At 30.3% G+C, this 14,997-nt stretch overlaps 1 protein-coding gene across 3 annotated transcripts in view; it reads right to left on the bottom strand.

Annotated features, from left to right (window-relative positions):
* The window catches only part of LOC130444516 (RNA-binding protein Musashi homolog Rbp6), a 1,022,388-nt gene that overhangs the window by 492,838 nt on the left and 514,553 nt on the right, over window positions 1–14,997 (bottom strand). For all 3 annotated transcript variants that reach the window (XM_056779678.1, XM_056779688.1, XM_056779699.1), the window contains one exon: window positions 12,332–12,373. In XM_056779678.1, the coding sequence (XP_056635656.1) occupies window positions 12,332–12,373 (42 nt within the window). The remainder of the gene's footprint in view (window positions 1–12,331; window positions 12,374–14,997) is intronic.

Genomic DNA, 14,997 nt, shown 5'->3' with positions numbered 1-14,997 from the left:
AGTAAGTTTTTAAAAACACACGTCTACAATGAAAGAAAATATAAGTGGCGCAGTCAGTGGAATAGTGAAATAGTCATTTAAAGATTCCAATTTCAATTTGTATCCGTTTTACTTTTGGTTTCACTTCTTCTAATAAATTATCCATTATCATTATTAATAGCGCCTGACTCAGTACTCATCCGTCTTAATCCTTCTTTTGTCATTAAACCATAGGATTGATATTTATTTATTCTTACCTGGTTCATTGTTATTTCATTTATAAATATGATACTGTTTCTCAATTTGATTTCTCTGGACGCTATCAAATGGTTTTTAGATGTCTTCAAATCCGAGTTATATTTTTGACCTGTTTGACATGTAAAGATATCCTAAAGCTATTTTTGCATTTTTTGATTGGTTGTCTATTATTTTCCTCGGTCTTCTCTCTAAGTAACTCTATGAGACTCTCAATAACAGACTTGATAATGTTTTGCATCTATAACTATTGCAGCCCATTTTGCAACTATTTACTATTTTTTTTATATCCATATTTGTTGTCACAAGTTTATTAACGTGTCTAGATCTCTTTCTCCCAAATTTTGTAGCATTTCTAATGTAATGTTGTCGTGACGCGCTGATTTACTTCATTTTAACTTTCGTTCTTATCGTTATCTCGTTCTGGATGTCTTCCATCTTGAATTTACAGTTGTTCCTCTTTCTCTACATTGAGAGTTCCTCTTTCCATCGCTCAAGAATTTCCTCATCTTGAATTTACCATAAAATTAATATGAAATTAGAGAAATATAAATTAGAATGTCCTAAATCCTTAGCTCTGCCAACAACGTTAGCATAACCACAGTTTGATAAAAGAAGTAACTAATTCAATAATTAATTACCCTTTTAGAATTATGAATTTAATTTTATACGATTGTTTGATTGTGAGGAATCCTGGTTGTATAATTTATTTCTTTGTCTATCGCAAACGAGAAGCATTATTCACTTTTTCCTCACAGACGAATCGTTTGTTTTTGTTCTACAAACACTTTTTAATTTCATTTCAAATAGATGCTCTAGTTACCGAATAAATATGAATTCTGGATTATTATACTCTATAATGTGTAATTCTGATAACAGAGATATAATTGCATTTGAAATTGCATTGAGTTCACTGAATTTGAATAAATTAAATTTAAATCCAAAATAAATTATTGGAATTAACCATTAAATAAATTTGATTCTAATGGAGACCGAATCGTCTGTTTGAGGTTACTATATCGGTGATCTCCAATGAATTTACGTTAACCAAAGCTCATAATCATAATTACTTTCGAATTTCAATTAATTTGATTCTCTTGGAAACAGAAATATACGACATATCTACTGTTAGTACAGTAGTAAGCTAATTTACCCCTGAACCAAGTTGCAATCCAGAGTTATAGGCCTTTAAAGTAGGGTCCGTAATTTGCAAATTGCAAGAAAATGCAACTCAAAACCTGTTACCGATAAATTCCAGGGACCCACACGTCCCATAAAATTGATTGTCAGAAAAACTTAACATTGGGGTATTTTGATGATGAAAAAAATTTTCCCGATCCCTTTGCGGGCTAAATATTTGGCGATGAAGGAGACTTTAACCAGCGAAATCTTCCAAAACGGCCAATTCTATGAATATACTTACAAATAATGTTTAAACTTGAATTCGTATTTTGTAAATAAAGAATATATCGAAAATTGATTTTTGCGTCTTTATGTCCGCGTGGGCCATATATGGACATGTAATGTAGAATATATCTATCAAAATAATTGTAGTTCCAACCAATTAGAATTAAATAGTTCATTAAAGACGTTATATTTTTTTGGTGACATATTCAAACTTAACAATAATTTATCACACATTTGAATTGAATTAATAAGATGATTTAATCAGCCGTTTTCTTCTTATTTTCATTTTAGGAGATTTGATTATATGTTTCCAAGCTCTTTTGCATCTCTGAATATCTCTATATCGTCTTCTAGACTTTCTAGCTATCTGGGAATACGGCATCTTAATTTCTCTACCTAAAAATGAAAATAGCAACAAATTCCGATTTCCTAAGTATTTGGAGAGTCTCTGGACATCAGTGTTATTCAAACATTATATGAAAATTGGATTAATTATCTTTGGATTATCTGATATTACTATTCAACGCTTGGATTACTTTTGTTATTACCAGCTCAGAATAGTTGCATTTTTTCTATAATACCGATTTATCTAATTACACATTTTTTTATTCTATGATATGCTTCTATTTGGTTTGTATTATTTCTATTTTTCACTCGTTTCCTTCTTGATAATTTCTCACTCAATCTCAAGTCCAGACCTCAGATTTATAACATACCTTGTTTTTGTTTAGTCAAGCCGTTTCCATATATGTTGGATCCTAGGTTATTGATACTTAAAAATTGATCACTCAAAATTCGGTTTTAGTGAAGTCACGACTCTTGTGCGAGTACCACATCATCAAATGCAAAGCTGGGGGAAAACTATTTAGCTCAACCTTTAGGAATACTCTTTCCATCAAATTTGTGCTTCCAGTTCCAAAATGCTAACTCCAACTAAATTTTAAATATATATAAGTAACGGATGGCATTCTTGACTCAAGCATTTTTTATTTTTACTACCACATATGATAAGTTATCTGTAAAAAGTCCTCAATGACTTTAACAATGTTTTCATTTACAACTGTTTACATATTTTGTCCTCAAACTCGAGCTGAGTGTGCAGATTCACAGTTTTTCACACTGCAAAATAACATGATTTCCGTTGTGTGAATCCACTTTGATCTTTCCCTATTCCATAACCATCTGTAGCCATATCCTCTGTCAATCAATTATAGAATATTTTGCCATGATTTCTACTCATTGAGATGTTGATAGTTGGGTCATTAGAATTAGTTTTATTGTAACAAATATTCTAATATAACTATACTAGAATAATTCAGTTTAGTATTTCGAATAAGTTTCGTTTGTACCTATCAAAATTCTGATAAATCAAATGAAGAAGATCTCGTGGATAGAATAGTCCAATGCGACCAACAGAAAGAATAATGGAACCTATGAGGAATATTAATTAACCATATCCAGTCGGAGGGGTTCCTTAGATGTCCTTCAGATGATACCCAATGAAACAACCGTTAATTCTGATCAGATGAAAAGAATATTAGACATGGCATATGGCCATCAGCATCTAAACCTCGCTGAATAACTGTGGGCAGATATCGTTGAAGAGTTTGGGGTGGGTACCTGACGATTTCTGAAGAGCCCTGCGAATTCGCCAAAATTTAAACATTCATTAATGTTAAATGTGACTTTAGGCCTATGTAGATGTATGATTTCGTAACAATAATTTGAAACCTATAAGTCTATTTATAAGAACCTTGAAAGTATATGGCCAGATGCGAACCTCGAGATATATTTCTAATCCAGTTGTAAATATCAATATATAATTCATTTCCAATTGACTCATATCTTTTGAAGTTATCTGTTTTAAATTGACTTACCGCTGTTTCTCCACATTTGAGCTACTTTAGATTGAAATTTGCTAAATGTGACTCCTGGTATATTTCTTTTAACATCTCTTAAAAAATTGTAAAATTGATGTTTCGCCAATTTTTGATAATCTAATGGTCTAATGTGCTTCTTTTTCCTCGAACTTAATGAACCCTGTTTTTTCCTATCCACTTCAAATTTTCTTGGTGCCATAATTTATTTTATCATATTTGATTAATCGAAATTGAACCAAAACATTTGACAGAATAGTCTAATTTATGACTTATTTGACATATTAAGCGTATGCTATATTTTGATTCTAAGATCATCTCGTAGCCACATCAAAGATTCATTGAAAAATTGGACTCCTTAATATAGATATGATATGATAAGTGCGCATCGTTTTATCACAATAATTACAATGAGCTGTAAGAAACGAAATCAATTATGACCAATATTTTGAATGTTTTTAATGCGACTTCTTTTGGTTCATGAAAATGAACGCGGCATCTTCCAATACAAAACATTATGACGATTAAAAAGTCAAAGGTAGGTTCATCTTTTTATTAATATTTTCATGTCCTTTATAACATCTTAATAGAGAGATAGATTGAAAGTTTATTGATATATAATTTATAAATAATCGCAAAATACAACCAATGAATGTTCATATTGAGATTAAGTTTTTACTTCAACTGGAAATTATTCAATTGTATAAAAGCAATATTTCAATATGAAAAACTTTGCAAAGTTTCTAAATCGAAAATTTACCACAAGATGCTCGAAATATATATATAAATAATGTATACAACATGACATTTTCACATACATTTTTAATCTAGATTTCAAAGATACAATATTCTCATTATTCATATTGAAATAAGCATGAAAATCTTCATGTTTTATTACAATAAATCGGTTTATATCTATTACTATTGAGATTTTTAAAATGTACAAGCAAAGAAATGCCTATATTTCAGTTTTTTCAATTTCTCTACCTAGACCTTTTGATTTATTAATTCATCTAAATGTCCTTGATTTTAGGTCTCTTCTGTTTTAAAATTAATTTTTTCCGATAATTTTTGGTGGAAAGATAAAATTTGACGTTTTGACTAATTTTGAGTCTTTATCAAAATATGATATTGACACTGAAAATTTGTGTATTTATATTAATCAATAGATCACATACTTCATGAACATCAAAATAAGAATAAAATCAAAATAATAAGAAAAATGAATTTTTCCTTAGTCAATTTTTTGAGAATTTATCTGTAATTTGTGTTTTTGGGTGTGATAGAAATTGAAGAAGAGAATTGAACTATCAACAACTCAATACACTTCTCCAACTTACTAATTCTTCCTTCTCCCATGCATAAAATACATTTTCACATACATTTTCAACCTAGATTTCAAAAGTAAAATATTCTCATTATTTATACTGAAATAAGCATGAAAATTTTCATGTTTCATCACATAAATCGGTTTTTATTTATTACTATTGACATTTTTAAAATGTACCAACAAAGAAATTGCAATGTTTTAAGTTTTTTGAGTATTTATCTGTAATTTGTGTTTTTGTGCGCGGTATAAATTGAAGAAGAGAAATGAACCGTCATCAGCTTAGTATACTTTTCCAAATGATTGATTCTTCCTTCTCTATCCATAATTTTTTATACGAATTTCAAACATACAATATTCTCATTGTTTCTAGCTAAATAAGCATGAGTTTTATCAGAAAAAATCGGCTTTTAAGTGTTTCTTTTAAGATTTCTAAAATGTTAAAGTATAGAAATGGCAATATTTCGAGTTTTCTGAGGATTTATCTCTAATTTGTGTTTTTGGGCGCGATATAAATTAAAAACGAGAATTAATTATCGGCTCAATATACTTCTTCAATTTGCTGATTCTTCCTGCTCCCATCCGTGAAATATTTTTTCCATATAAAGGCCCAAATTTCATTTTGAATGAATGAATGAAAGTCGGTAAAATTTTGAGTGAATATTTGTTGAATATAAAATTGATTTATTGCATATTTTTACAAAACTGTGTTCAATTTTATAAATTTGGAATTTAAAATACATTATGTGAGAAAGAATTTTCAAAAAATATTTTAATGAGTCACATAAATTTTAATATCATTCACAAACGGCACAAAAGTCAGTATCTTGATGGCTTCTTTCTCTGGTACAACTTACTGTTTCTATCGGGAGAACAATAAGATCTACTCCTGCTTATATAATGCGTGTAACTTCTTCTCGATTTCCTTTTGCGTGGTCTGTATGGGGCTGATTTAGCTTGTTCTTGATAAATCTTTTTGTCTTTAGGATCCATTTTTCTCCACAAATTTGCGCCTTTAACTACTATATCTATTACATTCATACCATGGGAATTTTTTCTTACTTCTCGGAGAAAATTTAGAAATGGATTTCTAGTTATCTTACCTTTTCTATATGTTAGTGGATTTTTAGAAGTTTTGCGTCCATCATCGTTGGAATTGGTATCTGATAAATTTTCGTTAGATGTACGGGTCATTTTTCTAACGCATTCTTCACTTCTGCTTCAATTTAGACTAGAGTTTTCATATTTTCCATTCATCGAAAAACTGTGACAATTTTGATGTCAAAATAAATATGTAACCAAGCTACATATTTTGTTTGCAAATTCCAAGTCAGTGAACTAACGGGACTCCAAACAACAAAACATTTCTCTCTTGTGTTAAAATATTACACAGTGATGTTATACAACTAGTTTTTTGTATAGTATAGCGTTGACCTTAACATTCGACCATTCATTATTCATAGATAGATAGTATGGAGTCTTGTCATAAAAAATATTAGTTAGTATTGTTATTGTGAAATATTATCGATTATTGAAGAGACTTAATCGATTTTACAAAGCGTGACGGACTGTTTAGAAAGCTGTTAGATGCTTAAAGCAAGTATTGATATAACTGATTGAAAATTTGAATGAGTCAAGCGATTGAAGAGGGCTTAGTTTTTTCAAGCTTCACATTAGTAGATACCATAGCCTCTTTACTACGCAAATTGCTCTATCCTAAACAGTATAAAGGCTTCACATAAAAAATATTGGTGAGTTTTGTTATTGTGAAATATCATCGATTATTGGAGAGATTTAATCGATTTTATAAAGCGTGACGGACTGTTTACAAAGCAGTTAGATGCTTAAAGCAAGCAATGATGTGATTAATTTGTATGAGTCAAGCAATTGAAGAGAGGTTAGTTTCTTCAAGCTCCACATACCATAGCCCCTTTACTAAGCAAATCACTCTATCCTGAAACTTGGAGTTCAGTTCAGGAGATATAAATATTGATTGAGTCCTTAATGACAATATGAATTGTACCAATCCTTTGAAAAAAAGGTGTTCGAAACTAATCTACAAAATACATATTTTTGCTTAGAACTAAAAACAGTTACAGCGACATAAACTCATTATCCTTCTTAAGAGCAATCAAGGTAGTCAGTACTAATGCTTAGTGTGAAACGCAATCCACTTGTCAATGTCAATTACAGATTAAGACTTTTTGGTGAGAATGTTTTTATTAATACAATTCACATGGTGTTTCCAGCTTTTCAACCTTTTTTATTCACTTTGAACGTCGTTTTTTAAAAATCTAGTGGCGTCTAATTTGATATTAATTGTTCACCCTACCTGAGTATATACTTTGACTGAGGCCGTTTACCATTCCCTGAGGAAGAGTCTACAGCAAGAAAAGAAAGGTTTCTAATAGATATAAAATGTCGGGTAACTTATGAAGCCTCGGACCACAAGCTTTGTAAGACTCTCGCCCTTGGGGTATTATTATATATGATACTTATACATGAATAACTATCCATTCCATTCCAATTTTCATCGTTATTATTCTAAGCTATCATCGTTTGACAAGAATTATATTGCTAGTTGTCTATAATTGGATCCAATACAACAACAAATTGGTACCATTATCATTGATGTAGAATATAATTTAATGGAAAAAATCATCATTAACCCTTTCCTCTTACCACCTTGTATGCGTTGCTGTACAAAGTGCCAAAAACAATAAACATAAAGATAATTCCTGTAGCATAATAGTATATCACATAGCAATTAATCCAGTGTTTAAATCAAGTGAATCCTTGCAATTCCTATAAGGATTATAGGTCTTTGGCACCCGACGGCATTATTTTAGAAGTATTTATTGCATATCGTTCTTATAAGCAAAGGCTTATGGAGAAATGTAACGTCACGCTTTACTAATAAGATTAAGCAAGCATCCAACATAACGGGAATCATCTCTAACAATGATACAGTAAGTTTAGAAACGGAATAGATGGTTATAGTAGAGGTGATTTGGCAAAGCGATCCCTGCAAGGACAAGTGCCAAGAAAGTGCAGACGAGAAATAAGGAAGCAAATTACTTGTCTGTTTTACAACTATTAATGTGAAAAGGTTTTCCGGCTTTTTTGAATATTAACTCGACAATGTGCAATTTGAGCTTATACTGAGAAATACTTTTACATTTAAATGATAAATTTTAAAAGAAAAAAAAGTAGATAATAAATCAATAGATAAATAAAATAATTTTATTAATCATACAGAGATTTTTAGACGTCAATTTTTTTTCTTCTAGTAAAACTTATATGGAAATATGAGAAAGAGATATGTTCAAGTCCATTTCGGGTTTCGAAAGCATTAGTTTATGTTTTGCGGAGGTATTCATCAAATCAAGGATTTTTCTCTTCTTTATTGGATAGTGCAATAAAATTCGATTGGTTATTAGATGAAAATATTCCTGTCATGTTTTTAAATGACAAAACTATCAGTTACTTCTCGTTCGTAAAAAATTGTTATCCGTTTAAGTGGTAGTAAATTATTCATTTCATATTTTTTGAATGGAAAAAACGACACTATATTTTTTCTTTAAAGCATAGTACAACCCTATTGAGAGGAGCTCAATAGTATAGACCCGTTAAGCGTAAATCATCTCGAATCGCTGCGAATCGCTGTCGAGTAGATAGTAAAAAAATCTTCAAACAAAATTTCATATTAGAAGCATGCCACTGTCGGCGTATTACATCAGTCGAATTTATTGAGGATGGTGAAGCAATGACAACGAAATAAAGAATATGTGCAGGTAGAAATTTTTGTTAACAATCCTTCATTTTGAAAAGTGTTTCAAAGGTTTCATATAGTACTGATATTTTAGTGCAGCTCAGTTTGATACTTAAAACACCATACACCATTAATACTGAAAATTTTTTTAATTATCACTATAAATTAACAAAGAATATGTTACATTAAATAAAAGTTCTACGATTTTTCTTGATTTTCACCCAAGAGTTTGTGTACATATAACATGTACTAACAGTCTCTACTATGAAGGGCTCTTTTTACTCTATCCATTATTGATAAAACAATATTTGTCTCATGTAATAGCTTTTTTTATACAAAAGAAAATTGGTCCAGAAGGAATGGCGAAACTAAGGTCACCCTCAACAACCTCAAGAATATCATCTTTGTCTTGTTCTGGGATAAAAAACACAACGAAAGCTTTAAACTGTTGCTTCAACTGTTAAATGACATTTGTTTCGAAACCTTTTTTGGAACATGAAGGTTTATAAAATATCAGGAAAAATAAAAATTTTTTCTATATTACCACGTGTCACACAAGTGAGTCTTGGATTCACTTTCATTTCTTAGTCCCATACAACTATTTTGGAATTCAAACCTTAGTTGTAGAAATAATTCGATTCCGCTTTATCAACCAAACCAACTTGAGAGATAAGTCAAACATTGTAGGCTATTTTCATACAAACTGTCAATGAATGTCTATGTAATACTTTTTTGGGAACCTCGTGGAAGCCTGGAGTTTGGTTATCTTTCACTGGCGTCATGAACATTCTTGAAACTCGGCGTATAAAATCGAGTGGTACCCACATAACTTTCGCTGAGTTCATAGTATAGTAAGATTGGCTAAACTCTACCCCTGGAAGTTCAATATGTATTTGTAAAATTTTAAAATTGTTGGCAGTGCTTGAATGTGAATCATGAAGTGCTTCTTGTAAAATTATAATTCATATTCAAATAATAAATTTTGGATACATACATTTCAATTTAGTTTTTATGTTTTAGTTTTAGATGATTATGCTTTATATTCTTATAACGTAAAAAGATTTGTAAGACTAAATTTGTAAAAAAATATTATGATTAACCAGAACTGAGGACTGGTTTGAAATTCGAATCAAATATTTATATTAAGAGTTGTAGATGCTTCAGTTGATGTTTTTTAATATAAGTATGTATCTAGGTAGTGTGAATTCCATGGTTTTTTATACTTTCATAAAATTTACGACTAAATCACCGTAAACAGCCGTTACAGCAATAGTTGTCACAATTCTATTCAATAAATTTTGATATACATCTTTACATCTCCGACGACATAACCTGCTGACGTTAATTTATGTTGATCCTATATTTTAAGTAAGAAGAAGAGGAATTTTAATATAATTTCAACCTAAGATTTATGTTACTTCATTCTGCAACTTACTTAATCGGCGCCTACCTAATTGAAACTTGGCGAGAATTTTCCTTTAATACTTTCTAGAGAAAATGGCTGTTCACATTTTACCCTTCCTTAACGTCACGTCACCGTGGTTATATCATCCCGAATATATGCCTTGTTCAAAAGACGAGACACAGTTCAGGAAGTGATATATTACTCGGTTTTCACGGAAATTCCTTTATTATAAATATAACTCAGAATAACGCGTTGACTTTTCCAAATTTTCAGAAAGGCATTCAACTACTATCATTTATAGTTTTAGAGAATTTATTGGTAATAATTCAAGTTAATACATCTTTAATATTCTAGTTTAATCTTCAGTAGATTTCCAATATCCTTAAAACACATAATCATAAACTGCGCAAACCTTCAGAACGAAAAAATCAAAAACAAAACGTTCCAATTTTTTTTTCAGAGACTACTGAATGATATATATATATATATATATATATATATATATATATATATATATATATGTATATGTCGATGTACCTTATACTCCTCTTAGTATTATATAAGTTTTATTATTCTTATATAATGTTATATCCTACACAATCTTTTTCATGATGCTTTCTTCACTTCCTTCGATTCTTTGCTATTTCTCTCCACACAATCGGTCTTACCCCATTTTTATCACTTTTTGTAGCTATTTTTTCTTTGGTCAACTCCTCAACTTTTTCCTGCTTCTCCTGCCTCTAGTACTATTCTCCCAATTCCCTGCAGCAGCAATCTGTAAATGTGTACTAACCATCTTGCTCTAACTATTTAAGTTATTTCAGGTTTATTTTATATCATAATTAGTTCTTGGTTTGTCGTCTTCATCAAATGCCATTTTTTAATCGGCACTTATTTTTCTGAAGATTTTCATTTCCCTTTTATTCTCTAATCTTTTCCTATCATCGACCATGTTTCTAATGTATATCTAAATTGCTGGTCTAAAAATTTTTGCATACGCTTCGATTTTGATTGATGTTGAAAGATTTTTGCTCTCAGTAATATCGATAGCGATACAGTTTTATTAACAGAATTCTCTTATCCATATCATATTCTTCCATGTTTGTAGATGTTACGGTTACCTCTAGAATACTTTGGACATTTGACAAATATTTGAAATACTTTTTACATGTTTGTTTATTTATGACAAACCTCAAACTGCCTTAGGCCTCATTTTTGGAGAGAAACTTTTATTTTTGCTATAAAAAGTCGCGTGATAAGATATAACAAGTGAGAGCCTAGCCTTCAAGTCTTGATATATTTTGGTAATATACACAACTCTACCTACTTCCTCAACATAGCGTGTCGACATGTTAACCCGATTCGATACATTTACTACTTCAATAACTGTGGAGTAATCTGTATAGGGTGCACGAAATAAAAATAGTAATTTGTTTTCGAAAATAAAACAGCAGTTATTTCCACAAAAAAAAACATGACACTCAACTGTAAACGTTTTATCATAGTTATCCATCTTTATTTTTCCAATATTTACACATTTTGATCGACAGTTTCCAGAAAGAATCTTCACCCTCTTCCATAATATTCAAAGAGTCGCACAAAGTTTTAATAGAATGTTTCTATGCGCATAATATTATATATTGGAATAAATAAATTTTTAAATAAAACGATAACATGATGCGGTACTGATAAATATGGATAAAACATGAGAGATAAAAAGCCAATCGAAACAATGTAATGGAAAAGTAAATCTGCCTATCAAGCAAGTAAAAACCGTTTCATATGCATTAATAATTTAATTCAGTAATCTTGGTATGAAGAAAAATAAACAACGAATATTACAAGAAAATATTGCAATATTTAAGAAAAGAAATAAAGCAAAAACAGCCACATAAGAATTACGTATGTTTTCGTAGTAGTTGTGATTGAAAAAAACTTTATATACCCATACTTCTGTCGTATTATTATTTGTTACAAAACAAGTCAAAAACGGCTCAGTAGTTGGATATTTTCCTAAGATGTGGACAGATAATATTCATCTTGAGGAGCAATTTAGTTCCTAATATAAAAAGAGTATCGAAATTGTTGGAAAAGAAAAATTTTTAAGGTGTGAATTCGATTATGTTCTATGTATTTATTTTTAGAAAATTCATATGCTCAAATGTATATTTTAAAACCAGTACTGCAGAATTAAGTTTTTATGCTTTTTAACATTAGCGAAAATATATGGATATGAATATTTGATTATATGCTGGGATTAACTGAACTTGAAACGATATTTTTATTATATTATAATATTGAAAGCTTACCTTAGGGTGTGCTCGTCTCGGAAATGCTACTTTTGGATCAATCTGAAACAAAAGACGTTGTATTTAACATCATATTCACAATTTACAATGATATGCTGGTATAAACCTCTCACAAAAAATAAAAATCATTCGAAAAATATCTCCTAAGGCCAAAGTATACAGTCGGTTAAGAAATAATCCAAGCAAACATTAATAAAATTAGACTACTGATAATTCACAAACAACATTCTTCAATGATAAATCTTTATGATACCAACTTCTTGGAGATTCTACTCTAGGCATTGTTGAAGTTTAAGCTGGAGAACAGTCTATAAATCTTCACGAGATTAACGAATATATGCATTTATTGATGCTCCTCAAGTTAACAACCCAACATTTCTGTGGTAATTTATTTTTGAAAAAAATATAAAAACACGTCAAATAGATTATTTAATTATGCGTTTTTTGACATAGTCAAAAATTGAGCGTCATATTTGTCAATAGGATGCTAATTCTTTTAACATCATTTGACTAAATTTAATTTTAATAATAACTCATAAAATAACTAAACAATCTATCAAACCCAGGTTTACACGAAGATGTTTCGAATATCAGTCAGCGATTAAATGAAAACCAATCACCTGGCGATGCCTATCCACACATTGATTTTTTGCAAGCACTGGGTGTATATTTATTATACCACTTAAACAAAACCTTGCCTTGTCTGAAAATACTATACCATTAAGAAAATTTGGATTTTCATCTTCCTCATAAAGATTTCACAAAATTGATAAGGTCTGTCCAGATCATCCTCAAGAGTTTGAAAACATGTTGAACTTTCTTTCATCTAAAACTTTATTACAAACTACTGACTAACATCTTGTTGTAAGACATTTTTTATTGTAGTTGGTTTGGTTTGCATCATCGCTGATTCCTAGTCGTTCAGATTTTGGAGCATCCCTCACGCTTACCATTTCATTAATATTGCTAAAATGTCTACCTACTGTCCTTCTAGTATTCCAAAATGTGTTTGTTGCTCCTCATGCTTCTTCATGACTTCAAAGTCTATTGACGTAAATAATCATCATTATAATTTTTATTCTCGTTCTTTCGGTTAATGAATCCGTAATATAAAAATTGATATAACGCTAATTCTAAAACACACGGACAGAATGAAAAAAAATCAGGAAGTCAAATTCAGTTGATTTTGTTTTTCATTGATTCCCACAATTTTTTCTTATGTGATGAGTTTTTGTTTATTTTTAAAAAATGAACGTTATACCATCCCCAAACTGCCTCACAAATCCTTCTAACAAATCTCGACAGGCTACAACAATGGTTAAGTACATTGTGAAATCAAGTTGACGAGCCTAAATCTATCCACGTGACCTGCAAAAACAAACGATGGAACTGTCCATCCATTACAATAAGCGAACATGAAACTCCATAAAAAGATGTGAATCAAATATCTTGAAATCCATTTGGAAAGGAGATTTACTCGGGGAAAACACCTCTTCACTGAAAGAAAACAGATTGGGATTGAACTTAGGCAACTCTACTGGATAATTTGGGGAAAATGGCAACTCTTCATCGAGAATAAGTAATTACATATAAGTATATGAGACAATAATTAAACCTATTTGGACATATGGAATTCAGTTGTAGGATTCAGCGTCTAACATAAATTTTATCGACATATTTCATTCAAAAACTCTGAGGATAATAATAGCTGCTCCATGATGCTGCATGGTATGTTACGTATAAAATCATTGCAAGGGATCAAGTTCTTCCGATTAGATAAGATTGAATTGTAAATTATAATGGAAGACTTCAATCTCACCCCATTAAACTGGCCAAAAACCTTGTAATTATCTAATGTGGACTTAAAATATTCACCACGTATAACCACCGCTTAGAAACATATTGTGAATAAGTTTATTAAATTAAAAATAGAGGATATTGGACAAGAACTAGAAATTAAGAATGAGGAAAAAATGGGAATCCACTAGATAGACCATCGAAAATATGATATGAGATCTAGAACTCAGCGGCTCAAGAAGAGATCAGAAGAAAGAGTTTAAGTATTGGGATTCAAACAGGAATGGGTCCTATTAAATGAAAAATGAAAAAACAAGTAGCAATTATTGAGCTATTATGAGAAATTTCAGAAACCAAAAAAATTCACAGTGAATATCCATTAGATTCAATATGATATGATGTGCCCAATATTTGCTACTTTCTATTTCTATAAATACTTTCTATTACCTTTTATTTGGAAAATAAATAATCTTTTATGAGTCCTGACCAAATATCAACCCTCTATTTGTCGCGTATGTTTCTGACAGATATATGCGTTGATTTATTTATATTTTTCTCTAAAACGGAAAATGGTAGGGTTGTATAGAATTTATCCGGTTCAACGTATCTTGAATCATGAAAGGAAAAATCCAAGTACCTCTTATTTTTGATGCTATTTTCTTAAAATCTAAATTGTGGCGGCCGTTTACATACATACAATGACATAATTATTGTTGGACTTTTGTTGGATCCGACCGTTTCAATATCTTTATTCTCTGAACACGTTCTAAATTGTAGGAAATGAAATATGGATTCGTGTTTGAAAAATAACACGACAGAGTTCTCAACACAAGAAAAAAGTTGATTATTTAATTGTTAACGAGTGCACT

Source organism: Diorhabda sublineata, chromosome 1 (assembly GCF_026230105.1).
Source record: "Diorhabda sublineata isolate icDioSubl1.1 chromosome 1, icDioSubl1.1, whole genome shotgun sequence".
NCBI classification, from domain to species: Eukaryota; Metazoa; Arthropoda; class Insecta; order Coleoptera; family Chrysomelidae; genus Diorhabda; species Diorhabda sublineata.
The sequence above is the reverse complement of the archived record's forward strand: the minus strand, read 5'-3'. Positions and strand labels throughout refer to the sequence as shown.